We start from the raw sequence: 27,497 nt of genomic DNA on the forward strand, positions 1-27,497 counted from the left end.
GTGAAAATGTGATTTTTAAAAACTAGTTTCTGGAACCAGACATTAGGACAGATAATTGACTCACAGGAAATGCAGTTTTATACAATAACACCCAGAACTCGTGAAACCCTTAAAAAAAAATCCAATTATGGTTTACAAATCTCATTCCTCAGCTTTGTTCAAATTGTGCTTATAATTCTGAGGTAGTAAGTCTAGACTCAGCGTTGATTAATGGGTAGAATATTGATTTAAAATAAAATCTTTGGCAGAAATGTACCTTTTTAATTTGAGATGGTCAAACTTAGTCTAAATTTACATTTAAAAATTCTCAATTTTTCACGAGGTTTAAAGGAAAAAAGTAATAGATTCTACACTCGAAATAGGTTATGTTTCAGATTTACTCCTAATAATGGGGTTTCTCCTGAGCTTTGCCAGTTTGTAATAAATGATTTGAAGTTTCCCTTTAATGTCATGTTTGGGATCTGCTTAGTCTTTTTCCACCCAAATATGGAAAGGAAAGAGAGATTTTTGTGTTTACCTGAAGTGGGAACATTTGACTTCTTATTACAGGATTGACAATCAGATATGGACCCGTATGATGACTGCTGTCATTTTTCTGCGCATGGATTCCTGTCAGTCATGGACAGAAATAAAGTCCCTAACAAGTTCCTGCTAAAGGTTAGATGGTCTACAAATGGGCTTCCTGCCACTGCAGACTGCTTAGGACAAATAAACTGCATCCACTGCTCTGATCAGTTTCCTGAGCTCTAATGAAAGCTTCCTACTGGAGCCATATTTCCTTACATTTTATCATACTGACTCTTTAAAAATGGTGTGCAGCAGCTTTGATTGCTTTCAAAGCCTTGGTAAGCCACATGCACACACAGTCAAGTACACAACGCAACAGGCCCCAAACTGCATCTGGTCTTTCTATGGACTGACGGACAGGCATCCGGGCATTTTATTAAAACAAAAAGTAGGATGATTGTCCAAAATCATTATCTTACGAGTCCGAGCTAATTTCTCCTGGAGAACTCGTATCACTCAGCAGCAGATGGTTCATTTCTCACCCAAATTCTTAATTGGGCTTTTCTTCTCTGCCTGTTTCCTTCACACAGACTCCTCCCTCCTCTTGCCTCACTCATTTTACACATGAAAGCAAGATGCTAATTGTCTGCTGTGGGAGTATTCAGGCTGTGATTAGTCAGACTGGGTTTGGCCTGGCTACAGTTCCTTGTGTCTGACTGTTAAGGCCCGTACACACCGGGACGAATATTCGCCAGGCGTTATTCGCCAGCGTTTTTCGCCACGTTTTTTGTGTTCACACCCAGGCGATTTTCGCTGACGATGAGTGGAGTGAACATGCAATTTCATTCCCTGACATTAGATGGCGCTTAATGTAAAACAGAAATACTCCTGTACACAAGGTGGCGCTGCGCAACTTTACGCTTCTGAAAGTCGCTTTTCACTCAGAAGAAGAGAGCAAGTATTTACACGCTTGTCAGAATCAAACAAAGAAAACATGAATATTTCAAGCACCAGTAGCTCCAACTGGTGCTTGGTTCGGGGATATTTTAGAATGTCCGTCATTATTTCTTCGCGGCAGTGTAGACGCTACTTGGCGTCTATCTTCTTCGCTGGTATGTGTGCTCAGCAAGGCAGTTTTGTGTTTGAGCGCCCCCAAGTTGTGTTTTACTGTAACTTCAGAAGCTCCAGACACGTGAGCAAAAGCGCCGTTCTCATTGGTCGAGTAGATTTCGACGCGACGCGTCGAAAAAAAAAAAACGAACCCGAGGCGTTTTTTTTTTTTTGACGCTTTAACGCCTGGCGTTTTTTCGCGTCGGTGTGCACACTCTCGTTGGTGCCCTTTGTTTAGTCACGAGGCGTTAAACGTCGGCGAAAATCGCCGGCGAAATTCGTCCCGGTGTGAACAGGCCTTTAGGCCAAAATATCAACAGCAGAAGGAAACAGGTTTTAGGTTGTTCAAAGAAACACATTAGCTGCATGACTGGTCCTGTGCTCCATTGTGTTGCCAACATTAGGTTGGTTCATCTCAGACAGGCTTAAGATAAATTACTGGATGTAAGCTAACGTTGCTTTTAAAGTTGTATTACTGACATCAATCCAATTATTTTTGTTTTGATAGATAGCTGTTCTTATGATCTCCACCTTATCCCCCAGGAGCCATTTCTGCAAAACTCCCATGTATGTGTGGGAAGCTGATTATTTTTCTTCTTTCTCTCCGGTAACTATTAGGTAGCACAAATAGTTTGGGGCGTTATGCCACCCACAATAAGCTCTGGGGTCTGCAATGAGCCGACGGACCATCCCGGGTGTACCCTACTTTAATGTTGCATAACCGCGCTTTTCTCCCGACAGGATCCACTGGAATTATGTTATTTGGGTAATAGGTCGGACAGTAACGGTAGTCGAAAAAACATCAACATTGGAGCAAAAGCTTTGATGTTAGAGGGTTAAGTGGGTTTGGAAGGTGGCTAGATGATAAGCTCAAGTCTCTTTTGAGTAATAAAACATAGCCAAACCTCCCACTTCAAACCTCACCGCAAATAATTAAAAACTCTATCTGGAAAAACAAACTGCATCCACTGCTGTCTTGTTTATTGACCCTTCTGCAACCAAAAACTATATATTTTGATAGATTTCCACTTCCATTTAAAACACTGCACTCTGATTTATATTAAATTTTGTGTTTTTATCATGGATCATTTAATCTTCCTTTAAAGACTTGCTGCAATGAAACGCGTGTTTTTTTGGTTTGTTTAACATGTTCTTGTGGCATTTTTTCTGATGATAGAGGACAAATAAACAGGAAATTAAGATTAAAACTACTTTTCTGAGTATTTCTTTATTCAAATTGTGATGAATCAAAAAAATCGTTAAAAAAAAGCCTGTAGCTGTGACGTACCCCGTTTTCTTTGTTTTCCTCGTCCAACCTGGTATCTGGCTCAAAACTGTACGGCTGGAAAGCTCTTATATTGCTCGCCATCTTTTTTTCAATGGTAATGTTAGCTTGGGGTTGTAAGGGGCTGTGAGCTAGCAGGAGAGAGTGTAAACAAAGGGATTATGGGAAGTCAGGTTGGGCTTACCATAGAAGTAAAACAGTTCCTGCAGGAATCATTTTCTAATACTGTTACAGGTAAAAGGATGAATTTACAAAGCTTAGATTTTGTTTGGGTTCTCAAACTGGGTATTGCTGCGTGTTCATGGGTTTGTGCTGATTCAATACCTTTTTTTCTCTTGTTTCTCGGTCGTTGTGTTGCATTTTTGACACCAAACTAAATAGGTCTTGAAATGCATGAAATTGTTAAATAGAAACTGAATAGTAGAGTTGTTGCACGCGGTTTAGGTCAAATATTTCCCCCCATTTATTTTAGTTTCATTGTTTATTTATTTTTTGTCAGCAAAATATTTTATTTGTGCTTGATGGGTTGTAATTTTGTGCATATACTAGTGTTTTACACAATTTCTAACCTACATTTTCACTTGTTCCTAAAACTACAACTGTCATGGCAGCTCACTGTCGCAAAACGTCCTTTGGGTGCGACAGGCACTTTACGGCAGCAGGTAGAGCAGCAGACAGCAGAGAGCCGTGGTGTTCACCGGAGGACCTTTTGGCTCCAGACTCCGAGGATTCGGGAAAAAATCTCCGAACTTCGAATCGACTGCCGGTGTTCCGCTCGGTTTCGTTGATGAGCCCGTGTCCACCGCGTGGATCTCCGCTCTAACGCAGTGGGATGGCCACAGTGCCGCCCGGGCCTAGTGAAGCTCTGCTTGCGTCCCCGGCTGACAGTCATCCCTTCTCCGGGGACAGAAGCGCGCAGCCGGTGGTGGAAGACGGACAGCCGCCCTGCCTCGCGAATGACTGCGTGTCTGCCGGCACGAGGGACGAGTCTCATCCGTTGAACGACGTTAAACGCTCGGTAAAGAGGAAGCAGAAAGGTATGCTAACTCAAACTAGCCCGGCGGTGCTGCACCTCAAGCCTCAGAGCGGAGAGCAGCAGCTGAACGGCGTGGTCAGCCCCTCCGAGGAGCCCGACGTCCGGCCCGAGAGTCTGAGGTCTCCCGCTGACACTGACAGCGGCGATGGAGCGCCGGCGGAGCGCGAAGGCCCCGTGTCCGAGAACGGCGCTCACCTTAACGGCATGCCGGACTTCTCGAGGTCCGAGGCGGCCCGCGGAGCCGACAAACACAAGCAGCCCTCCAGACCGCCAGGCCACGAGTCCCCGGACGCTGCCGGGCCCGGCGGAGAGGAGAGCTCCTCGGATCCGCCCGCCGCCGAGCTAGCCCGGCTTGACCTGAGTGGCTCTCCCGGGCCGGACAGCCACGGCATCCGCTACGTGCGCTACGAATCGGAGCTGCAGATGCCGTGGATCATGAGACTGATCACGAAGGACTTGTCCGAGCCTTACTCCATTTACACCTACAGGTACTTCATCCACAACTGGCCGCAGCTCTGCTTTCTGGTGAGTCCAACTCCGATCCCCCTCCACCCAAAAACACCTCCAAACCAGCCTGCTGCCCACGTGCCACAGGTCACATGACCACTACAAACACTCACCTGGAAAGTCTGGTTATGATCTGTTTGCTCCAGATGATTGAAATGGTCACGTGCCCAGCACAAACGCCTATAATCTGACAATGGTAGTTACCTAATTTGATGAAACTATAGCAACCAGCTAGAGTTCTCCCTAAAACTCTTAATTTACTACAACTCTTTCACTTCAAAATGTTACAAAAGCAAAAATACATCTAGACAATAGTCACAGTGAGTGATAAACAGGGGATCTAGACTTTTTCTTTGACTAATGCCCTTTCTGGGATAACTGTAAAACTATTGTCAACTGTTATTAAACATTAAAAATTGATCAAATATGGTATTGATCATTTTTGGCCATTTTTTGTTGTTGCTTTCTTTCCACACCGTTTTAAAAGCAGCAGAAAAGATCTCTGCTGTTGTATGATGCGTTTTAAATAAAGTTTTTCAAATGAACTTGATCTAAATGTAAACACATTTTGACAACATTCAAAGGTTTTTATTCATATGGTATGGTGTTAAAAGGACTCAGAGGTTGTCTTTGTTTTGTCCCTTTTAACAAATAACTTTGTTGGTTTTTGTTGTCTTAAATTCAGGATCAAAGTGTCTTCTAACAACAGTCATATAGGATTGAAGTCAATAGAAATGATGTACAAACCATTGTCTGTATATAAGAACTGGACTGAGTGACCCCCCCCCCCCCCCCCCCCCCCCCCCCCCCGGTGTTCCAAACAGGAAGTTCCGGCTGACTCCAAGAAGCCAAAATCTCATAGACTTCTATAGAGAAATAAACAGGTCAGTCTCAGTCATCAGTAAGCTCAATGCGCCTATAACAAAAGACGACATAAATGGTTACCTACAAGCCGCTTTCCTATGTGGGTCATTTGGAGAATAATTGAAGTTATGGTGAGTTTGATTCAAACAAAATGTTACAGCAAATTGGAAATGATGCATCAGTTATTTAGCTTTTCATGTATCGCAAGTGATATAGTCTTTGCAATGATGATCACTAATATCGGACATGGCGGGTTTTCCTCGTGTCGTGCAGCCCTAGTGACGGTCCAGCTCTCATATACAGGCAGTGGGATGTGTGTGTGTGGATCCCAGCATTTTCCTCCAGCTTTATTTAACCCTCGCTAGCTCCAGTGTTGACGGTCTTTCCATGCAACTCTTCAGCTGGTTTTGCAATTAACGTCATTCCAGTGGATTCTGTGGCAGAGAAAAGTAGCTCTGCGCCAAAACATTACGTTTACTGTCGTAAAGTATTGCATGTCTGTACAAAGCCCCTTTTTTCTGCGGCTGAGTCGCACTGATGGAGTAAATGGTTGAGGAGTTAACGTTATGTCAGAGAGTGTGTGTTATTCAGGTGTTGCCGGCGACTTTCCCCAGTGTTAAAAAGCTAAAAAATATCTTTTTTGTTTTGTTTTTCTTAGATATGAATGTGTGTACTTTACAAAGCATCCCTCACCTTTGACCCTTGTGCTATCTTAGATGACCCCACCCTTACATTGACATGTTCTCCCTACCATGATAAAGGTGGAAAGATTTCATGTAATCTCTGGACACCAGTGAGGATCACAAATCATTGAAGAAAAAAGGTTCAGAGCACTGTCTAGTGGGTCTAGATGACCCAACTCCCAATGGTAAAGTGCCTAGGATAGCACAAGGGTTATAGCAGACTTCAGCCTCTACTTTTTGTAGAAGTGCTGCTAGCTAGCAGCGGACCGATCTTCAACCTTCACGCAGGGCTAGAAGGACCTGAAGGCAGCATGTTTGTGTGTCCTCAGGCCATGGTGGAGCAGGAGTGTGTGGGAGCCATCGTTTGTAAACTGGACATGCATAAGAAGATGTTTCGCCGCGGCTACATCGCCATGCTGGCTGTGGACTCCAAGCACAGAAGGAAAAGCATCGGTAAGCTCTGCCTTTGTGGCAGACTTTCAAGAGGAGCTTTATTTAAAAACTATCAAATCAAATCAACCTTTATTAATATAGCACTTTTTCAACACATGTCACTCAAAGTGCTTTGCATAGAATATAATCAAACTTTAAAAACAAAATGACAAGACAAACAATGCCAACCAACCCCCCCCCACACACACACACACACACACACGCAGACACACCCACACACACACACACTCACACAGACATACACACACACACACCATGATAAAAAGAGTGATAAAATGATGCAATGTAGAGACCTGGCTTTGTCCTGAAATGGGGAAACGATATTTTGGGGACATGTCCACATCAGTGACCCCCCCACCCAAGTTCATGGAGTCCACTACCGCAGAACCCCCCAGATCCGATCGAAAGAGTCAGACCCGGGAGATCCCACTGCAGCGACCCCGTTCACTGAGAAGGTCAGTCACTGATGTGGAGGATCGCTGAGGAAAACACTAAAATATAAAAGGAATCAAATGAAGATATATTTAAAAGATGAACAAGAAACAAATAATTACATAACACCTAAATAGACACATAAAATGGTAAGTGTGACAAAAAAATTAAAAATAAATAAATACAAATAAATAAATAAATGTTTATACATACACATATAAAACTAGTAAAAGGAGAAAATAAATAATGAAAATATCAAATAAATTCATAAAATTCAACTAAAAGCTAGAGTAAAAAGGTAAGTCTTAAGCCCTCCTTTTAAAAACATTAACAGTCTCTGCGGCCCTGAGGCTCTCTGGGAGGCTGTTCCACAGGCGAGGTCCATAAAAACTGAATGAGGCCTCGCCGTATGTTTTAGTTTAACTTTTGGGATAACCAAAAGGCCGGTATCAGAGGACCTCGGGGTCCGTGAGGGCTCATACTTTAGATAAATATGAAGGCCCGAGACCATAAAAACATTTATAAACCAATAAAAGAACTTCAAAATCAATCTTGAGTTCATCTCTGAGTCAAAAATAACACCCAGGTTTCTCACACACTGAAAAGTTTTGTAAGTCTTTAGTTTAGATAAAACAATCTCTCTCTTGTCTTCAGAACCGATCACTAAAACCTCTGTTTTGTCCTGGTTAACCTGCAGGAAGTTTTCTGCCATCCATGACTTAATGTCTAAAATGCATTTTGTGTTGACCGACTCTTCGTCATCAGGAGACACAAGCTGACTTTTTTTGTTTAGACTGGAACGAGCCGCAGCATCAGTCATTGAAATAGATTATTCTGTCAAGGTTTCCTGACTCTGTGTCTTTTTCCAGGTACTAATCTGGTGAAAAAGGCCATATATGCCATGGTGGAGGGAGACTGTGATGAGGTAACAGACTCTGAAAAGAGTCCCCTTAATCTTTCAAGCTCGACTGAACAGTTAAATCCTTTCTCCAGAACAGAGGAGAGAAAATGTTGAATTTTTAGAAAGCATCAAATCTCACAAAGACACAGCAGTGCCTGAAGGGGTTTACCTCAAGTGTGTGCCTACCTTTGCTGGTTTTTAGTTCAAATCATGCCTCCACCAGCTGTACCAAAATGCTGCAGTTCCTCAAATGCCCACCAGGGGCTGGCATCTATTTCCATTCACTCCAATATAATCTGGCCTGTAAATGTTTATGTATCAGCTTCAGGTGGACTAGAATTCCCTTAACGGCACTTCAGGTGAGCTTTGAAAGATCCTAAAAAAAATCTAAACGTGAACTCTGGTGTGGACCAATCAACTCAGTCAAATGAGTGCCGTTGAAACCTGGGAGTCTTCTGCTGCTTTCACACCGGGACCGGAAACATGCCTTTGAGCGATCACACTCAATGAAAAAACGCATATATGGGGCTTCCGCATTCAAAACATTCACATTTACGGGTCGCTACCTTAAGCTTTTAAGTCCGTCTTCAGGCTCTACGTACAAAATGCGTCGCCACGAACGCTTGTCAAAAGTTCAACAACTAGAACTTTGACCAATCAGGAACTACCGTATTTTCCGGACTATAAGTCACACTTTTTTTCATAGTTTGGCAAGGGGTGCGACTTATACTCCGCAGCGACTTATATTAGAAATAAATTGAAATAAATACATTGTTAACCCTCCTGTTATGTTCATTTGTGAGGAACAGAGATGATGTTCCTGGGTCAATTTGATGTATGAGGTATGTTAAGTGACTCAGAGAATCAGCAAACTTTTTTATACAGTAAGATCTTGAAGGCTAACAACATAATATTCTATTTTCCAATGATTTCATAGATTCAGAAATGCAATAAAAGTGAAAACTGTTTCTACAAATACAGGATGAAAACAGAGTATTAGTTAGCCAATGATGCTTCATGAAAAGAATAAATAAATACGTTTGAGAAAAAATTACTGTGAAATTATTAGATAAACAGTCTGCTATGATTGTGTCATATAAGGTTGTGAAAGTTAAAATGCGACTTATAGTCCAGTGCGACTTATCTGTGTTTTTTTCTACTTTATAATGCATTTTTGGGCTGGTGCGACTTATACTCCGGTGCGACTTATAGTCCGGAAAATACGGTAATCTTTGGTGGTGACGCATGAGGAGCGTCCATTTCAAAACACAAACGTGTCAACCGTTTGAGAAGTGATCATAGAGGTGAAATGAATCATTGCGGTTTGTGGCCGGCTGGGATTATATGACACAAAGTCTTTCATTTATCGCAATAGAGCCGTGAAAGAAAAATAGGAACAAAATTTGCGAAATTTGTACCACCAAGCCTCTTCCGGCTGTGAGGACGTGTGCTTGTATCAGAGGGCAACAGACCAGTGTGAACAGCGTATGCTAAAAGCGCATTCAGGTTCTCGCTCTCAGCGCCACACGTGCCCGGTTTGTGTGTAGCATAAGCAAATTTGACGCACAAATCTGTGAGAACGCAGCATTAGGGAAAGCTTTGTCTGTAGAACACTATGAGAACGTTCACACCAGGATGGTCCATTAAATGAGGAACAAGAACCGCCAAAGAGGAAAAGCTCACAGTCCTACTGGATTGACATGACCTCATCTTAATGAAGAGTCTGACTTTTTCCAACTTGAACTGTGTTTAGCTTTTGTTTTGACATGTTCCATCACTTCTTCTCATTGGTTTATTTCAGTTTGTGGTTTACCTGAGAGTCTGCCTGTGTTCACACTGTGATAGTGTGCTGTTGTGTGATTTATCACTGCCCAAACACAACCTAAATCTACATGTTCAGTTGTTAACCCTTTGACAACAGAGCTGTAGCTCCAGTGTTGACACGACCGTAACTCTTCAACCGTTTACGCGATTAACGCCATTTCAGCGGATTCTGAAGCGGAGAAAAGCAGCTTTGTGCTGTTATGTAATACTTTGTCACTATTGCGTGGCATATCGGTGTAAAGCTGATATGAAAAGCTGCTTCTCTCCACGTCAGAATCAGCTGATTGACGTAAAGTCAAAGATTTACGGTATGTCACAGAGCGTGTGTCATTTAGGTGTCGCTGATATCTCCAGAGTTAAAGGGTTAAACAAATTCTTTTTTACTTTGTAATAGAAAACAGTTTTTGTGATTAACAGTTCAAACATATCTCAGGTTTGGAATTGTGAAAAGTGAGACTTTTACCCAAGAAAAAAACTTTTTACTTTGAAAACCACCAGTTTTTGCACTTGTTTTAAAAGAAAATCAATGAGGTTGATGAATAATTGATAATCCACCTTGGACATGTGGATCAGATATGAATAATTTAAACCTTCCCCTCTAAAAATAAAGCAGTGTTGTAGTTCCTCAAACGACCACTAGAGGTGTTGGAGGGAGCATTTTTCTGTTGACATTCCCATTAAAGGTCATATTTAAGATATAAAAGTAAAGGTTTGTACATCTAAGTGCCAAAACTATTCAAATCAGTTGTTTTGACTTGATTTCTGCGTTTGTAGTGGCATGTTTTCCTGATTGACAGATGGGCGGGGCAATAGGTGGTCATGGGTCCAGACTGTGACTTAAAACGCAGCTCAGGCTCCAAGGCAGACTGGAGTTTTCTTACATTTTGATCCGTTTTCACGTCGCCTGAAGAGTCGGGGAGGATGGAATGTCGTCTCACTGAACCTGAAAAGCTGCATTTAGATTTTGCATCCAGACTTTTTACGTTTTTTTCTTTCCTGAAAGACATTCAAATATTTTGTTTTTTCACTCGCTTACAAACCACTGGATTTTCCTAAAGTTGGTTCCTGTTTGGGCTTCATTTCTACACCAGAAGCAGGTCATGAGCTTAACCACTGAAGTCATGGATGGAAGAAAGTCAGTGACGTCTCTTTGTCCTCAGGTTGTCCTGGAGACGGAGATCACCAACAAGTCGGCGCTGAAGCTCTACGAGAACTTGGGTTTTGTCAGAGACAAGCGGCTCTTCAGATACTATTTGAACGGAGTGGATGCGCTGCGGCTCAAACTTTGGCTTCGCTAGAGGACCCAGAGAGGGTGGTGTGGGGTGGGTGGGGTTGGCAGCACATGCCTCAGGTCTGCCCAGGACCCCTGTATTCACACACACACACACACGTACACACACACACACATAGGCCTTCCTCCTCGACCTCCTAACAGCTGCTGCTTGAGCAGAAACGGACAGGAAGCCTCCACAGAAGCGGCTCCCAGCTCCTCCTGGAGACCTTCACCTGAGATGAGGCGGGGCCAAACCCACCCCGCAGGAAACCGAAAAGAAACCCTCCGTGGAGTTTATTTTTGTGTTCCTTTTTTTGTGTTTTTTTACAGCAGTTTGTTGGGAGGCGGCGCTGCAGGACAACCGCGCTTGATTGAACCACCTGGTGTTTTGTTGTTTCTGCCTGGAGGCGGTGTGGCTGCCTTCGTGCCCCCCCTCCCCCTGTGTGGTGTTGTTCCCCTTTCTGTCCAGTGGGGGCAGAGTCTAAACCGGTGGGACGCACGAGTCGGAACACGAGCGGAGTCCCCGCAGAATCAAAATTATTGTTAGCGCCTCAGACTTCCACCCGAACTCCTCATCAAGCACCGCCTGTCCTGTTTTTCCACATCCCAACCTCCTCAAATGCACTGCCAGCAAAAGAAGAAGAAAAAAACCGCAAAGAAAAGCAAAATGTCAACACAATCAGTTTGGTTCTGGTTCTGGTCAGTGTTGGGGGTTCTTTTTAGGAGTGTGTTGTCTTTGGTTCTGTCAGAGTTGATAGACACATAGTTTTAGCAGGTTTTTCTCTTTGCTTTTCGTTTAGATTCATAAATCCCAAATGTCAGGCCTCTCGGACCTTTTTGCTTTCTCTTTTCTCGACAGCTAAACGAACAAAGACATGAGCAGATCCGAGCGTTAGTTCTGGAAGGCGTTGGGAAACCTGAGTGATTGTTTCAGATCCTAGAAGTTAAAGCAAAAGCAGCAAAAGTGTGGTTTATTGAAAAAAACAAAACCGACAGGAAATTACTTTTCTGCATCAGAACCAAGAACAAAAACCTGCAAAGGGAAACTAACACTACAGGCTATTTGTATTTTATTTCTGCTTTTTTTTTTTTTTTTCTTAAAATAGGTTGGTGCCGACTTTTGTTGATTTGTTTGTTTGTGTGCTCCCTAAAATTGAGAAATACTTTGAGGACAATTATTAAACTACCCCCTTCAAATGTCTTCTAATGGCCACCATAGATCAGATTTGCTGGTCTAAAAGAGGAGGGTCCGAGGTCCGACTTCTTCGCAGACCCAATACGTCAATAATGCGTCAAATGTCGTTCCTTCTGGCGGCTAATCTGGATTATTCTAGACAAAACTCGCCAGCAGCTGTCGCAAACTCCTTTTTTTTGGTGTGCCATAGATTACCAGCTGTGAGTTCTCTCTTGCTATTGGTTTATTTTTTTCCCATTTCCATCCATGACGCAGGAAAGGTGGAAATCAGTTTATCATGTCTGCCCCACCCCCCCTTTTTTTGTTTTGTTTAGCTCTTATTTAATGTGGAAAGAAAAATGCAGAAATAAATTATTTGAATTTTTTAACACTTTAAGACTTTGGAGGTTTTCTTATCTGCCGTGGTTTGGAATCCCACTCATGCTGTTTACTTCAAGCCACGCCCCCTTTTTAAAGCAGCCAGTATTGATGGGAATCCTAAAGGTGCCTGGTCACAAATGACCCCCCCCCCCCCTCCCCTCCCACACACACACACACACACATATAGACCTTTATCGCCAAAAGAATGGCATCATTTCCTTGGAGGAAGTTGACAAATGTCATGCACTTGGAGGCGGAAACGCTTTGATACCAGAACTGTGTTGTACGTCCGTATGATGCTTGATACTTTTATAGGATGGTGGTATTTTCTCTTGTGTGGAAAAACAAACGAAAGTGGACTAAATAAAAGATTTCCTTTCCAAAATGAATTTCACTTGCAAACCAAGTATCTGTTCAACCGAACGGATGCTTTGTGTGTGAAGTTTTTAAACCGTGTCGACATTCGTTCACCTGAGAACACCGGAAGAGGGAAAAGAGGCAATTCCATAAGCCACTTCTGTCACACTTACGTGGCATACAGTGTGTGTGTGTGTGTGTGTGTGTGTATGTATGTATTTATTTATATATACATACATACGTACAGTACAGACCAAAAGTTTGGACACACCTTGTCATTCAAAGAGTTTGCTTTATTTTTCATGACTATGAAAATTGTAGATTCACATTGAAGACATCAAAACTGAATTAACACATGTGGAATTATATACAGAACAAAAATGTGTGAAACAACTGAAAATATGTCATATTGTAGGTTCTTCATAGTAACCACCTTTTGCTTTGATTACTGCTTTGCACACTCTTGGCCTTCTCTTGATGAGCTTCTAGAGGTAGTCACCTGAAATGGTCTTCCAAAAGTCTTGAAGGAGTTCCCAGAGATACTTAGCAGTTGTTGGCCCTTTTGCCTTCACTCTGCTGTCCAGCTCACCCCAAACCATCTCGACTGGGTTCAGGTCCGGTGACTGTGGAGGCCAGGTCATCTGGTGCAGCCCCCATCACTCTCCTTCTTGGTCAAATAGCCCTTACACAGCCTGGAGGTGTGTTTGGGGTCATTGTCCTGCTGAAAAATAAATGATGGTCCAACTAAACGCAAACCGGATGGAATAGCACGCCGCTGCAAGATGCTGTGGTAGCCATGCTGGTTCAGTATGCCTTCAATTTGGATTAAATCCCCAACAGCGTCACACCTCCTCCTCCATGCTTCACGGTGGGAACCAGGCATGTAGAGTCCATCCGTTCACCTTTTCTGTGTCGCACAAAGACAGTGGTTGGAACCAAAAATCTCCAATTTGGACTCATCAGACCAAATCACACATTTCCACTGTTCTAATGTCCAATCCTTGTGAGTCTCTTCTGCTTGTTGCCTTTCTTTAGCAGTGGTTTCCTTGCAGATATTCCAGCATCAAGGTCTGATTCCCACAGTCTCCTTTTAACAGTTGCTGTAGAGATGTGTCTGCTGCTAGAAATCTGTGTGCCATTGACCTGCTCTCTAATCTGAGGTGCTGTTAACCTGGGATTTCTGAGGCTGGTGACTCGGATGAACTTATCCTCCACAGCAGAGGAGACTCTGGGTCTTCCTTTCCTGGGGCAATCCGCATGTGAGCCAGCTTCTTTGTGGCTCTTGAAGGTTTTTGTGACTGCACTTGGGGACACTTTCAAAGTTTTACCCATTTTTCGGACTGACTGACCTTCATTTCTTAAAGTAATGATGGCCGCTCATTTTTCTGTACTTAGCTGCTTTTTTCTAGCCATAACACAAATTCTAACAGTCTATTCAGTAGGACGATCAGCTGTGTATCCACCTGACTTCTGCACAACACAACCGATGGTCCCAACCCCATTTATAAGGCAAGAAATCACACTTGTTAAATCTGGACGGCTGGGCTACCTGGTCTCATTGAAGCATTCAATGTAATCGAGTGCACATCAGGAAACACACAGTAATTCAATTTACCTTCTCATTCCTTCGGGTTAAACACAGGTGTGGTGTTTTGTTTGTGTATCTGTTGGACGCCAAATCCCATGTATTCATGTCTGTGTGCACGATTGGTGCTGGTCGGACTCATGTGTGGCAGTAAGTCTTCTATAGATGCTGTGAATTTGTATAGATGTGTTTAAAACTTATAAACAGTTGTGTGGATGCCTCGTGATGGTGTGTGTACGTGTGTGTATGAGCATCAACGCATGTAATGGAAGTTACATATGACCCCCATCCCTTAAATTACCCCCCCCCCCCCGTCCTCTCCTCGCAGCTAAAACTCAATGAAGTTCACATCTGTTACAAAAGGGGTTATATTAACACACTCGAAGAGTAACAAAGTAAAGAACCCTGATTGAAAAAGCAGAAGACGTCCATCACAAGAGGCATTCACTGAAACCAAGTCTTTCATTTATCAGATTTGATCTTTAAAAGAAAAAGCCTGGAGTAAGATTCAGAAAAAACGCACTGCTTCTACAAATTGCACCAAGCGGACATGAGCTAGTATCTTATAGTGACAGTCCAGTCTTAACACCATGGGCTAAATGCGCTTTCAAGAACAGAAACTCAACCAAAGTATGCAGAAGACCACCTCCAGCAGACTACGCAACACCATGAACCATTTTCTGATCGACCTCTCACAAGGAAGATGAAGAACAAAGGCCACTAAAAACCTATGATAAGAATTGTTTGCACATGCAGTGATATGACTGTTTTTGCCCTTTGCTACTTTAACCCAAGGCTTTAAAATAAAATTTACATTCAGAATGCTGAGAAAAAGAAGACTGTTACTTAAAAAAAATCATACAACAAGTTTTTTGCCTATTAATAAAGAATAAATACGTTTTATCTGGTGAATTTTATTTATTGAAACACATTTAAAATCTTCTGGATTGACAAAAAGAGCTGTACATCATGCGATTAAAATTTCTCAAATCAGGGAAGAGTAGCTTTTATAAAATCCAAATTATTTATAAAATTGTTAAGAACATGTTTAATAATGAAACAAAACAAAATGAATTTTTAATACAGTTCAAAGTTTACAACTTAGTTTGAGTTCAAGCCGATAAATAATAATAAAACAAATATTAAACGTGAACCGGATCCCTCTCACTTAAAGAGGAATTATTCCAGAAACCAGGTCCTGGCTGCTGATTGTTTAACTTTGGTAAAAAAAAAAAAAGATTCTTCACAACATCCTGAATTTGTTCATGCAGCAGAAAATCAGGTTATTGCTGACCAAGGTCCACATGAGAGACACGGGAAGGTTTATACTCTTAGGTTAAAAAAAACCCAATAATCTTTTTTACTTTAATTCAGTTTTAACACTTAACCCTTTAGCATTGGAGCTCTGGTGTTGATGTTCTTTGAATTACCTTAACTCATCGACTGTTTACACAATTAATGTAATTCCAATAGATTCTGAAGATGAGAAAAACAGTTTTGTAGTGATATGCAACACTTTATAGTGGTAACATGTTTATGCAATCCATGTAATTCCAACAAATTCTGACAATAAGCTAATTCTTTGCACTGATAGAATAGTGCTAGGCTGCTTTTCTCAGCTTCAGAATCTACTGGTATTACGATAATTGTGTGAAAGGTTGAAGAGTTACATATGTTTATTTCCTGTCATCACTCAACTATAGCTCCAGTATTAATGGGTCAAAAGGCCAAATAAACTTTGAAATCATTAAAGAACCTAAAATAAATTGCTTCCTTTAAGGCACATCTGAGAGTCATCAGGATAAAACCAAACACATGGCTGTCTCATCTCGGTATTAGGGAGATTTTGTAGTATTGGCACATTTGCTGCTTAATGTGGGTTTTTGTCTTATTAAAAAGTCAAAGTAAGAACTAGAATCAGCTGTTAATGACAAGATAAAGCAACTTTTAAAAAACAAAAGTGTCAAACTGTTCCTTGTGGGCCACCACCCTGCTTGTTTGCAGCTAACCCTGCTTCGTTAGATGCTTAACTAGCAGTAAGTGTTTTCAGCATGTCCAAACTACTGTACAATGTTGAATTTATTGCTAGTTATGCTTGTTAAGCATTTTAAAGTGTATTTTGTGTATAAAAACTTCATAGACTTTTAACAAGTTGAAAGCACTTATTATACTGAAAAAGCATATAACAGTAAAATCGAGAAGTTAATGGTCAGAAAAAAAGACCAAATTACCATAAAACAGTTTGATAAAACCTAATCCTCAATATAATTATTATTTTCAGTTTAGTTTTGAACATGAATATTAATTCTAATATCTAAAGAAATCAGCTACGTTCTATGGTTTTGCGTAAAGACATTTGTTCTTTTTATGTTGAAAACTTTAAAAATACGACTCAGAGAATGGGAAATATTTAAAGTGTGCTCATTTTATATCAATCAACAAAACTTTAGCATTTTTAGTTTACTAAATAAAAAGCTAACCTAGCAAGCTCTTTTTATATGAACACGTTTTTCTGCTGATTATCTCCAACAAAGACCATTGGGTCTGATACTTGGACATATTGCTCCTCCTCTAGCCATAATTTCATCATGTTTTTTTGGCCTCAACTACACTTTGAGCCAAATTTAGAATGTGATTGCATCTATTATCCATTTTTGTAATTGTTTTTCTATAGTCGGGACAGCAAACCTTCAAATCACCCTGTAGTTTCATTTTTTCCGGCACTTTTATTCTCCCTTTGTCTGTCTTGCGAAGCTAAACCTGCCAACATCAGAAACAGGAACTTGGTTTGGTCCAAACAAGATGAAAAGCTGCTCAGACTCTGTCACACCTGATTATCAGGTGAGTCCCAGCAAACATTAGAACTCGTCTTCTGAGCTGTTGACCAGCAGCATGGCCTGGTCCTGGACACTGGAGCCGTCCTCGTGTAGGTGCTGATGAAGTAGAGAAAGGCTTAGATCTTTGTACAAACATAGCAAGTGAAAGAAAATCTGGCCATCGATAGCTGATGGGAATATTGACCTCTGGCTGTCTGACTATTCTCCTCAGCTCTTTAAAGTTGTCCCTCCTCCTACGATAAACCATGCTTATGCTGTAGAGAACGCCAGCGATCATCAGGGCTCCAGTGATCCCGATCCCAACAGGAACCAACATCCCAGACACATGGCCGGCCTGCCACACCGGATGATGAAAAAAAGATGGAGCTCAGTGCCTGAATTCCATTAGGATTATGTACTGTTCATGGCATGAAAACGTACCTTTTCTTTGATGAGCTCCAGCCAGCTACGCACTGAAAGGAAAGTGTAATAGATTTACACGATGGGCCAATCTGAGCTCTATCAAAAAAACCTTCCAATCTGCTCATACTCAGCCCCTGGTTGCCTTGAACCCACAGCGGCGGTGGAGGAATGTGACCATACGCTGACTCTGTAAACCTTTCTGTCAGGTCTTCTTCGCTGTCCTCTTCCTCTGATTCTTCAGAGTTCTCGTCTTCATCCTGCTCCTCTGCAGAGTAAACATTTAGGACAGGAAATTCAACAGCTTTGAAATGTGGACATTATGTTTTTCTGTCTATGAACATAGAACAGAGAGTATGTTTTCTGTGTGTTCTGACCTTGAATTTCTGTGACCCAACTCAGGACTAGGCGGGAATGGAAAATGTATCGGCTTGGAACTGTTGCAGCTGATGCCATAATTGTTTTTTTTCTGGTTTTTACTTTTGGATTCTTTTTTTGTCAGAGTGTAAGGTCTTCTCTTTTTGTTTGCTTGCAGATTTTCCTTTACCCTTTAACACCAGAGCTGTCGGCCGTGACAGGAAATAACACACGTTCTTCAAACTACTGTAACTACGACTTTTAACACATTTAACTTAATTTCAGCTGATTCGGACGCAGCGTCACCCTGATATACAACACCTTAGTAAATGCCCCAACAAATACTTTTTCGTACATAAATCCTAGATTACCTTTTATTCCTTGTAGTGAGAGTTTTTGAGTTGTTAAAGCATTTAGTTTGTAATTCTTTCCTTTTGTGCTACATCCTTTTGCAATCCTATAGACTGTGGCGTAACACAAATTAGGGGCATTTCTGGGATTGAAATCTGGAAGCTCTCGCATCCAAGCAAAAATCATGCCCTCAGAGTAGATTTTTTTGTTATCAGAAAATAACTACTTAGGTGCAAGAAAGTTCAAGCTGAACCCGTGGAGTATATTCAGACCCTCCACACTGGCATTCCTGTAAAGTCTTGAAGTTTCTGACAGAACTAGAGGTGAACTTGTCATTCATTAATAATTTGAGAAGAATTGTTAAAAAATAGGGCTTCTAGGTGGTGCATTGGTTAGCACCCTTGCCTCACAGCAAGAAGGCCCCCGGCTCAAGCCCCAGCTGGGGAACTCCATAGGCTAACTGGCCACCCCAAATCGTCCCTCGGTGTGAATGTGAGTGTGCATGGGTGTGTGATTTGTGGCCGTGCAACAGACAAACCCATTCCCTGCCCAGGAGTGTCCAGGAAAGACCCAGGCAGCCCCACGACCCCAAAAGGGACAAAACAGGCTTTGAAGATGAATGAATGCACTTTAAAAGTAAGGATAATTTAGTTTGCATTATTTTGATTTTATTAATGAATAAAAATAAATGAACGTTAAAGCATTAAACACAATAAACTATTTGCCATCTATTATAGGCAGTGGAGAGCTGATTGTGTCCCCATACAGTATAGAACAGAAACTTTGTTTAAAATTACGTTTTTCGTGTCAAATAAAGGACTGTGGAGTTTAAAGCTGAGTTATTTGGAAAGATTTTGTGTGAATCAGAGCAGCAAAATCCAACAACAGAATAACTTGATTAGAAAAAGAATGGAGGTGCTGCAAATGTCCAAAATCCACCTTTTTAATCGATTGAAATGGTTTGAAAAGACCAAAAGATCAAACTTTAGTGTGCAAATAAAACAAGTTCTGAAGATTTTTAAGCATCGTCTGGACTTTTACATCAATCATGGTACTCCATACTGCTACTCACCTGTCTCATGCTGATGCTCCAGCTTGACATTAACGTGTAGTAAATATGGACTTGAAGAGCTCACTGGTTCCGGATCCTCAACAGACGTCTGCCTGGGGGGTATCTGGTCTGGTAGGAGGCTAGAACGCCCTTGTGGAGATTTGTCACTGTCAGTCTGTCCTGTGACAAGACGGTCCAGGTTCACTTTAGAAAGAAGCAGCCCAGTGGTTGCCATGGCATCTGGAGGTTGACGAAAACCCATCCCATGGATTCTTTGGGCTGCTGCCAGTCTCTGGACTTTGAAAGAGTTGATGGGAGGAGCCACAGGTGATGATCTAGCCTCAGTGGATCCATCTTGAGGCAGAAAGTCTTCTTTTTCTGAAGCTGTTTGTGACAACATGTGAAGATATGTTGGTTATCACAATTTTACATCATTCCAACTGACCCTTAAAAACAAATGTCTGCAAATATTTTACATCTGTTTAATGAATCAAACTGGTTTTTCTTTATCTTTTGGGGGGGGGGATGTAGGGCATCTTCTGGAAAATGGCAAAAATGAACTGCAAATGAAAGATGAGAAATGATCTTGCAGCAATGTTAAATATTAATCATGAGCATGATGTAAAGGTCCAAATCTATGTTTTTTTACTTTTTCAGTTTAGTCTTTCACCAGTTGAGTAAAAGATATTTAGTACCTGTGATGTCAGAAAATATTGGACTGTGATAAACCAGGTGAGCCACAGGGCGGTGCTGTTGCACACAGAGGGATTAGATTAGAGTACCCCCCCCCCCCCCCCAAAAAAAAAAGTAACTCTGTTTGCTATCCTGTTGAGTTCTTAGCTTTTAAAGATGTTCAAAACATGCATCACCATAGAACATTTATATCTGGCAGCAGTGGATGCAGTTTAATTTTCCATGACTTAGTTGTAGCAGTGAAGTTAGGGTTTGGGGTGGGGGCTTTATGTTATATTATGAAATAACAGATTCAAAAACTAATAATTAAGCTGGATTTTGTGCAGAAATGTTTCTTAAATTTGGCCAGGAGTCTGCTGAAAACAAGGATGAGGATACGTGTGTGTTGTACGTTAGTTTTGTATTCAACAACCTAACAATAGTTGCATTTCGAAGTACAGTTGGGGGGATAAGTGTTCTTTGTTTTGCCACTGCCCTAAATTTACTCAAACAAAAAAAAGACCAAAGAAACTCTTAGCTTCAATAATCTTAATAATGGTATATTTCAGATTGCACATTTTCACACATTGGTTCAGCACTATGACTACCAAAAAGGAATCACTAGATGTATTGGTAGAGTCATTTCATATCAAAGATCTTTAGAGGAAATGCTAAACTTAGCAACACAAAACTACAAAAAAACTAATACTACTTAAAGTTACTGACAGTGAAAATGTTTGTAATCAGAAACATATTCTGTGCTGATTTGTGGATTTTACTTGAAAATATTAGTCATGAGGGTTTTTTATTTTTATCTCTACCAGAATTGACTGGTGTTTATTTTTTCACATTTGTATGACTTTTTAAAACATTGTTGTTTTCTTTAAGGTAATGGTAGTTCATGGACTGCCTGCTTCCCAACAGTGGCTGTAGTTCAAAGGGTTGAGCATTTTTTTGCCAAGCTAGATAGAAACGTCTGCTAAATGATTACATATTATGAAAGCTGCTGGACTACATTCTTTCTTTTTTTTTTTGGTTTTGGTTTCTGACACACTCAGCTTGGTTTTATCTTGACAATGAAGTCAAAGACAGACATTTGCACCTTTTTTTTAACTCAACCTCAAAACTCACCAGCAGCAGGTGCTGCTGTCCCGGCCCCTCGCCTTTCCTGTCTGCACATCAGGTCAGGTCCGACCTCGTCTGAAAGTGGATCTGCTGCTCCGTCACATCCTGGGAGATGTGTGACTGCCTGAGGGGCGTCAGACATGGCTGCCTGGCTGGCACTGAAGGAGGTCTGTTTCTGGGTCCAGAATTGAGCGCTGTCCGTGGAAGATGGCGAGCTTGTTTCTTGGTTTTCACTCTGAATGAAACCCTGTGTTGTACTTTGTTTTCTCTTTTGCCTTTCCAGTTGTGGTGATGCTAACGTCAATAATCTTCTCGTTGCTACTTCAGGAGTTCCCAGCGGTTCTGGAGGAAGACCATCGATCCCCACTGCTTCCTTTTCTCTCGCTATATTTCCAGTCTCCATCTTGTTTCTTTGACTGTTTCTTTGACTCTGGGCATCACGGACATCTTTCTCCGGCTCCAGCGTGCCCAAAGTGTCCCAGTTTTCTGTCTCCATCAGCTGATCCCCATGCAGTGCAGTCTCCCCTCCTGAACCTACATACGTTGGAAGGCTAGAAACTCGTCCTGCATTTGCAGATGCTCCATGTGTGGTGTCAGTTAGAGTCACAAGCTGGTTGGGAGCTCCACGGAGACATAAGCAGCTCCCACACAGAAGGAGGAGCTGGAGCTTCCCCGACATCAGTGTTTTTCCAGCACCTGCTGCAAAAGGAACTTAAGTGAACCATAGAAGGCTTGACAAATTCACAGAATAAACAGAAGCCTTTTCTTTTTTTTTCTCTGAAAACACACAGATGCACACATGCAGAGAACCTGCCATCCTCAGCACCCACTCACTTCAGCTATAAATAGCAGCAGGCAGTGCTCCAGAATTCGCATCAGATGAGCGGTACCCACATCTCCATCAACATCAGAGCATCTCCACATGAGAGCAGCATCCTCTGCTGCAGGTTACATATTAACCCCCCCCCCCCCCCCCCCATCCACCCCACACTGAGAAAAATGAACGTATGTTTCCCCACCTGACAGCACGCTGGTAATCTTCACGGGCTGGTGGTCACATCAACAGCCCACTCTGTCCTGAGCGGGAATCTGCCAACAATAAAAGTCACCGTAGCTGAACGTCAAACATTTACCTTTCCGAGTTCAGTTTTTCATGTCCAGATGAGCTGCAGGGAGTCCAATTGTGAGCCGCCGCGTGCTTCCTCCTCTCTGTGCTGCTCTGAGCCACGTGCTCCCCCACCTCCTCAGCTCTTCACAGCAGCAGGAGGTGAGGGATTCTATAGAAAGCCATTTCAGCACTAATTAACTGGCACAGTTCCTGCTTGATAACTTGTGAAGACTTCAAGTGCAGCGACATTTATAGGAGGTTTTTAAAAACATGGGAGGGTTATGCCCCCTTTCTAAAAACACTCTGCTCAAGTGTTCACTCAGTCACCTGTTAAAGGCAGTAAAAAGATGGTCAGCTAGTTAAAGGGATTTGTCACACCGGAGGACAACCACAAGTGGGCGCAGTGAAGTGGTTTGTGTGCTTGTCCCAAGTCCAGGAAATGGAGCGATGTGTCAGGAAGCGCATCTAACATAAAACCAAAGCAAAACAAAAAAAAAAGCTTCATGTGAATCAGACATAGAACTTTCCACTTTAGTTGTAGCCTGGGCTAACAATGACCGGCAGATGGTGTCGGTGAAAACAAGGAGAGAAGGAGTGTAGGACTTAAAAAAGGAACTTTGACGGAGAAAACTGGGAGGGCGAATATTTTGTTTGAGGGACCAGTCGGTTTGTGCTCGGTCAGAATGATTCCACACCAAGCTTTTCGTGTGGTGGAATAGAGCCATGTGAGAAAGTATAACAAGACTCGCAACATTTCCCACTAAGCCTCTTCCAGCTGTGAGTACATGTGCTGGTAATGCGTACGCAGGTTCTCGGACACACAACACATGCCTACATATAAGAAAGAGACAGGAGGCAGAGCTGGAGGTAGCAGAGATGAAGATGTTGAGGTTCTCTGGGAGTGATGAGGATAAATAGAATCAGGAATGAATCCATCAGAGGAACAGATCATGGTAGATGTTTCGGAGATAAATCCAAGGAAGCAGATTGAGATGGTTTGGACATGGTGAGAAGAAGAAGAACAGTGATGATTTTGGTGAAAGGATGCTGAGGTTGGAGCTACCAGGAAAGAGGTCAAGAGGAAGACCCAAGAGGAAGAAGAAGCACCAGAATCCTCTTTATGTCCACGAGTGATCACACTGTAAACATCCTAAACATGTAGGTATCCAATAAAATACTGAAGCATCAATAGCAATACTAATTGATAAACATATCTTAGTTACAAGGATAAAAACTTCCCCCAAAAATTGTTGACAATGAAAATGATTTCTCTCTCACAAAAAACTGCAGGATCATGAAAATACAGTGTGGAACCTTTTAACACTTGAAGGAAAAGAGGAAAATTATTGTTGTCAATATAATTGAGTTATTTAGTCAAGTGGGAAAAATGTGTTATATAGTAAATCCTTTTGTTTCTGTTTTGCTTAGGGGGTCATGGGATCAAATGGATCCTGATTTTAAAGAATCTTAACAAAGCAAAGGGAAGTGTGTCCGTGGTTTAGATTACTCTAAAGTTTCTAGGTCACTCAGACGGTTGTCCGCAGACATTACATCTTTCTGCAAAAGCAAACACCAGGAGTGAACTCTGACCTACATTAGGACCATGATCGTTTTTTATTTGGAAAAACCATGACACCATTTTGAGGAACTTCCCCAAATCCTCAGCAGAAAGAAGCGTGCTGTTGTTCTTTCAGACGATGAAAGAGTCGGGTCGAGGAAAGAATTAAACCGGGAGAACCTTTTCCTTCAGAGCAAACAGTCTGTCATGGAAATCAATGCTCTTGGTACAGCTATCAGAATGGACTGTTTGCCAACCATCACATTTGCTGTGCGTCAGGGTGCGTTACACTCCTTCCCCACCATTGACTTTCCACAAGAGCATCACGCAGAGCTCAGCATCCCTCCTTCACACGACCAAAGCTCAAGGAAGTCCCCTTCATGACTCTTTACTCCGACTAGGATCTCAAAGCCAAAGTGTGCTGGACTGCAGGTATGTCTTATTTATTCTTTTCATTTTTTATTTATCTGTCAGCCAATTAGAGTCCACTTTAGTATTCAGGAAGTGAATTCAGGCCCTATTTAATATTTCTTTGAGAAGAAAGCAAAACCTGTTTTTTCTTCTTGCATTTATCTCCTCAGCTTCCTTCAAGAGTTATCTCCACTGACCTGAATGATAACAGTCATGTCCACATATTTTCTCTAGATTGTTTCTTTTTTAAACTGCTTATTCATAAAAAGCAAAACTGTCTTACACGGTCCACCTTAAAACCTTTACTGTTTTTTTTAGAAACATTTTTTAAATTTGTGTTGGGTTAGGAAAAACCACAGGAAGTTCCATTAAATGTCATAAAAAGCCTCTTGGCTCCTTTTATCGTATGTGTTTCTAATGGTTTTATTGCAGGTGTTGCATGATAGCCATAAAGGAACCATGGAAGGAGCCGCTGTCACTGTGTTTATCACTGTTCAGAGGATCTACTATCCCTTCCTTTGCATCATGGGTATTCCAGGTTTGTTCTTCTGTTGCCATTTAACATTTACAGTTCCTTAATATGTGTCTTTTTTTAACTAAGGGTTTTAATTTTTGGTAAGATTTAACTTCTATCCAAATTAATCATCAAAGTCAAACCCAACACAATATTAATTTAGATTAAATAGGTAGACAAAACAGGAGGAGGTGGTTTAGCTCGTGCTGGTTTGCGGCGCCTGCCGTCCGTGAAACCAGGGTTCGACTCCAGGCTGCTCCCTGTTCCCTTCTCTACCTCTGCCGGTTCCAAGCCCGGTTTGAGAAGGTTGCGTCAGGAAGGGCATCCGGCGTAAAACATTGCCAAATCTACCATGCGACTCGTTCGCTGTGGCGACCCCTGATGGGAGAAGCCGAAAGTGGAAGTTAAAGGTAGACAAAACAGGAACAGGCTACATCAGTAGCTAACATCACCAAGTATAAATGAGGAGTGAATGAATAATAGACATATTGTGAGCGCTTTGAGCAGCTGGAAAGTGCAGAAAAATCCAATTCTTCTTCTTATTATTATTTTTAATTTTGAGGTAAAAAAATCAGTGACTTATAGAGCTGCTCGAAGATGAACGTGTTGTTTTTATGGGGTTTTGGAGATCATTCCATCATTTAGTTTTTTGACCAGATTTAGCTTCTTTCTTTAAAAAAAAAAGCACAACATCTCTAACTAGACATTTTCCTGTTGTGTTTTTTTCCATCCAGCAAACCTTTTCACGTTCTACATGATTTACTTCCGTAACTGCGGGATGTCAAACGCTGCCGTCGTTTACCTGAGCTCCCTGGCCATCGCCGACACTTTCTATCTCATCTGGGTCATCCTCCTTGACCTGACCCTGACCTTCTGGATCCTGCAACCCTTTTGGCACTCCCAGCCATGGTGTGGCATTCTTGGATTCCTGCAGCATGGATCTCTCTGCAGCTCCTCCTGGATTGTTGTGGTTTTCACCATTGAACGCTACCTTGTCCTCAAAAGCTCAACCGTCAAACAGCGTTTGTCCGAGGCTGGGGTCACCAAACTGACCTGCATGGCCATTGTTGTGCTGTCCCACTTGGTTTCGGTGCCGATGGGCTGGATCAACACCGTAAAACTTGTTAATTTAACCGTTGACGGGGAAAACATGACCCTGCCCAGGTGTCTTTATCGAGAACACACCTACTCCACAGCTGTAGTCTGGATAGCTTCATTCCTCTCTGGTGGAATCCCCATAGTTTTGGTGATTCTCTTCAACTACCTGATTGGCTATAACCTGTGCCGTGCCAGCAACCTGTTCACCAAGGAGGAGCAGCGCGTCATGCATGGAAGGAGCACAAGGGGAATGCTGAAGAGGACCATCTTCCTGCTGGGCACCATCTCTGTGGTCTTCGTCGTCCTCAGTCTGCCTCGCTTTGTCACGTACTGCATCCTGAGGACCAAGCACAACGACGAGAGCTTCGACAGAAATGACTACAGCATTCCCATCAATGTGGCTGGGGACGTGGCCAACATGCTGCACAACCTCAACTCCTCCACCAACTTCCTGCTCTACTGCGTGGTCAGCCACCGCTTCCGGCAGGAACTGGTTCAGGTGGTCACTTGCAATGCCAAAGTCCTTGAGCTTGGCTCCGTCTTCACCAACACAACCATGAAGGTCTTTGCCGTTGCAGACCATAAATGTCCACTTCCCAGTGGCCCTGCAGCAGTAGTTCTGACCAGCCTCAAACCGAGGGAAGATAAGAGCGGAGAGACATGATGATGACCAGACGTTCCAGTTGAAAAGAGAGGACTCATGATATGCAACATATGGTCCATAAATATTTAAATGTTTCAAGATCAGGGCTACCCAATTCTGGTCCTCAAGATCTACAACCCTGACTGTTTTCCAGTTCAGATTAGCTGACTCAGGTACCTCCTGATTTTGACTGACTGACTGACCAGGTAAACAGCAGCAAAAGAAAAAAAGCTTGAAAACAGGCAGGGTGGTGGATCTCGAGGACCAGATTGGGCAGCCCTGGTCTGGACAATCCCTGTGAATGTTAATAGTACAGCAGCCATAGTGACTAGATCCCTATAATTCCAAAGAGGTACTTTCTTCAACCCTTTTCCGACAGTGACTGTTCAGTTTTGTCTTTTAAATCCACATGTTTCAAGTAAATTGCAGATTTATTTTTCTTATATATCTGTCTGATTTTTTCTTCCCATTTAACTGTTAAGCCATAAATGCTGTGTCAAAGACTTCCACAGACTTCCCGAAGACCAATTTCTTTTCATGAATGAGCTACAGTATTGACTTTATAAGCCGTCTCCATCTTATATATGAGTTATAACATTGGTAATTCAGATGTGGACCAGTCCCAAGAGACACATCAACAATCAGTCAACTTACTTTCACTTTGTTGCTTTGTTTCTCCTGTTATTAAAGTTTTGCGTTGTCAGGTTGTCTCCTGCTCATATTCATTTTGTGTTCTCCTTTTCGTCTTTTAAACTGAAATCTTGTTTGTCCAGCAAAAAGCTTTGATACAAGACTTAAAAAACAAGCATTTCTTGTTTTCTTTTGGGTAACCCATTACCTGTCTGAGTTATTGCGAGGATTTGTTTCTGTGTTAACGTTGTATTTCATGGATCCTTTTGTTGGTTGTATTTGGCTATTTGGAATGTTTCTAGTTTCTTTATAGCTGGACTTTACCTTCTTATTTATGTTCTGTAGTCTTTTCTTTTAGCCATATTTTTTTG

At 42.0% G+C, this 27,497-nt stretch overlaps 2 protein-coding genes across 5 annotated transcripts; one reads left to right on the forward strand and one right to left on the reverse strand.

Annotated features, from left to right (window-relative positions):
* The first annotated feature begins 3,407 nt into the window (after positions 1-3,407).
* On the forward strand, positions 3,408-12,819 carry naa30 (N(alpha)-acetyltransferase 30, NatC catalytic subunit). Its single transcript, XM_004083523.4, has 4 exons — positions 3,408-4,463; positions 6,322-6,445; positions 7,747-7,802; positions 10,763-12,819. Exons 1-4 carry the CDS (start codon positions 3,735-3,737, stop codon positions 10,898-10,900), a joined length of 1,047 nt encoding a protein of 348 aa, XP_004083571.1. The 5' UTR covers positions 3,408-3,734; the 3' UTR covers positions 10,901-12,819.
* Positions 12,820-15,584: 2,765 nt separating this feature from the next.
* On the reverse strand, positions 15,585-22,582 carry armh4 (armadillo-like helical domain containing 4). Of its 4 annotated transcripts, none has more exons than XM_023953217.1 (7): positions 22,298-22,582; positions 21,171-21,860; positions 19,389-19,751; positions 17,739-17,876; positions 17,630-17,661; positions 17,394-17,543; positions 15,585-17,305 (listed from the first exon to the last, which is right to left on the reverse strand). In XM_023953217.1, the coding sequence occupies exons 2-7, from the start codon at positions 21,841-21,843 to the stop codon at positions 17,231-17,233; spliced, it is 1,431 nt and encodes a 476-aa protein (XP_023808985.1). In that variant the 5' UTR covers positions 21,844-21,860; positions 22,298-22,582; the 3' UTR covers positions 15,585-17,230. The 4 variants fall into 4 exon arrangements, with proteins under 4 accessions (XP_023808985.1, XP_011489959.1, XP_023808984.1 ...); XM_011491657.3 differs by having other exon boundaries at positions 21,171-21,863; XM_023953216.1 differs by having other exon boundaries at positions 22,184-22,582.
* Positions 22,583-27,497: the final 4,915 nt, after the last annotated feature.

This window comes from Oryzias latipes, chromosome 24, assembly GCF_002234675.1.
Source record: "Oryzias latipes chromosome 24, ASM223467v1".
Taxonomy (NCBI): Eukaryota; Metazoa; Chordata; class Actinopteri; order Beloniformes; family Adrianichthyidae; genus Oryzias; species Oryzias latipes.

Bases quoted from the DNA above. Each gene is read 5' to 3' on its own strand.
- naa30 (XM_004083523.4), top strand. From the start codon at position 3,735: ATGGCCACAGTGCCGCCCGGGCCTAGTGAAGCTCTGCTTGCGTCCCCG. The intron at 6,446-7,746 runs GTAAGCTCTGCC...GTCTTTTTCCAG, and splicing joins GCACAGAAGGAAAAGCATCG to GTACTAATCTGGTGAAAAAG. The intron at 7,803-10,762 runs GTAACAGACTCT...CTTTGTCCTCAG, and splicing joins TGGAGGGAGACTGTGATGAG to GTTGTCCTGGAGACGGAGAT.
- armh4 (XM_023953217.1), bottom strand. From the start codon at position 21,843: ATGTCGGGGAAGCTCCAGCTCCTCCTTCTGTGTGGGAGCTGCTTATGT. The intron at 17,544-17,629 runs GTACGTTTTCAT...CCGGTGTGGCAG, and splicing joins TGGAGCTCATCAAAGAAAAG to GCCGGCCATGTGTCTGGGAT. The intron at 17,306-17,393 runs GTCAATATTCCC...CTACTTCATCAG, and splicing joins GAATAGTCAGACAGCCAGAG to CACCTACACGAGGACGGCTC.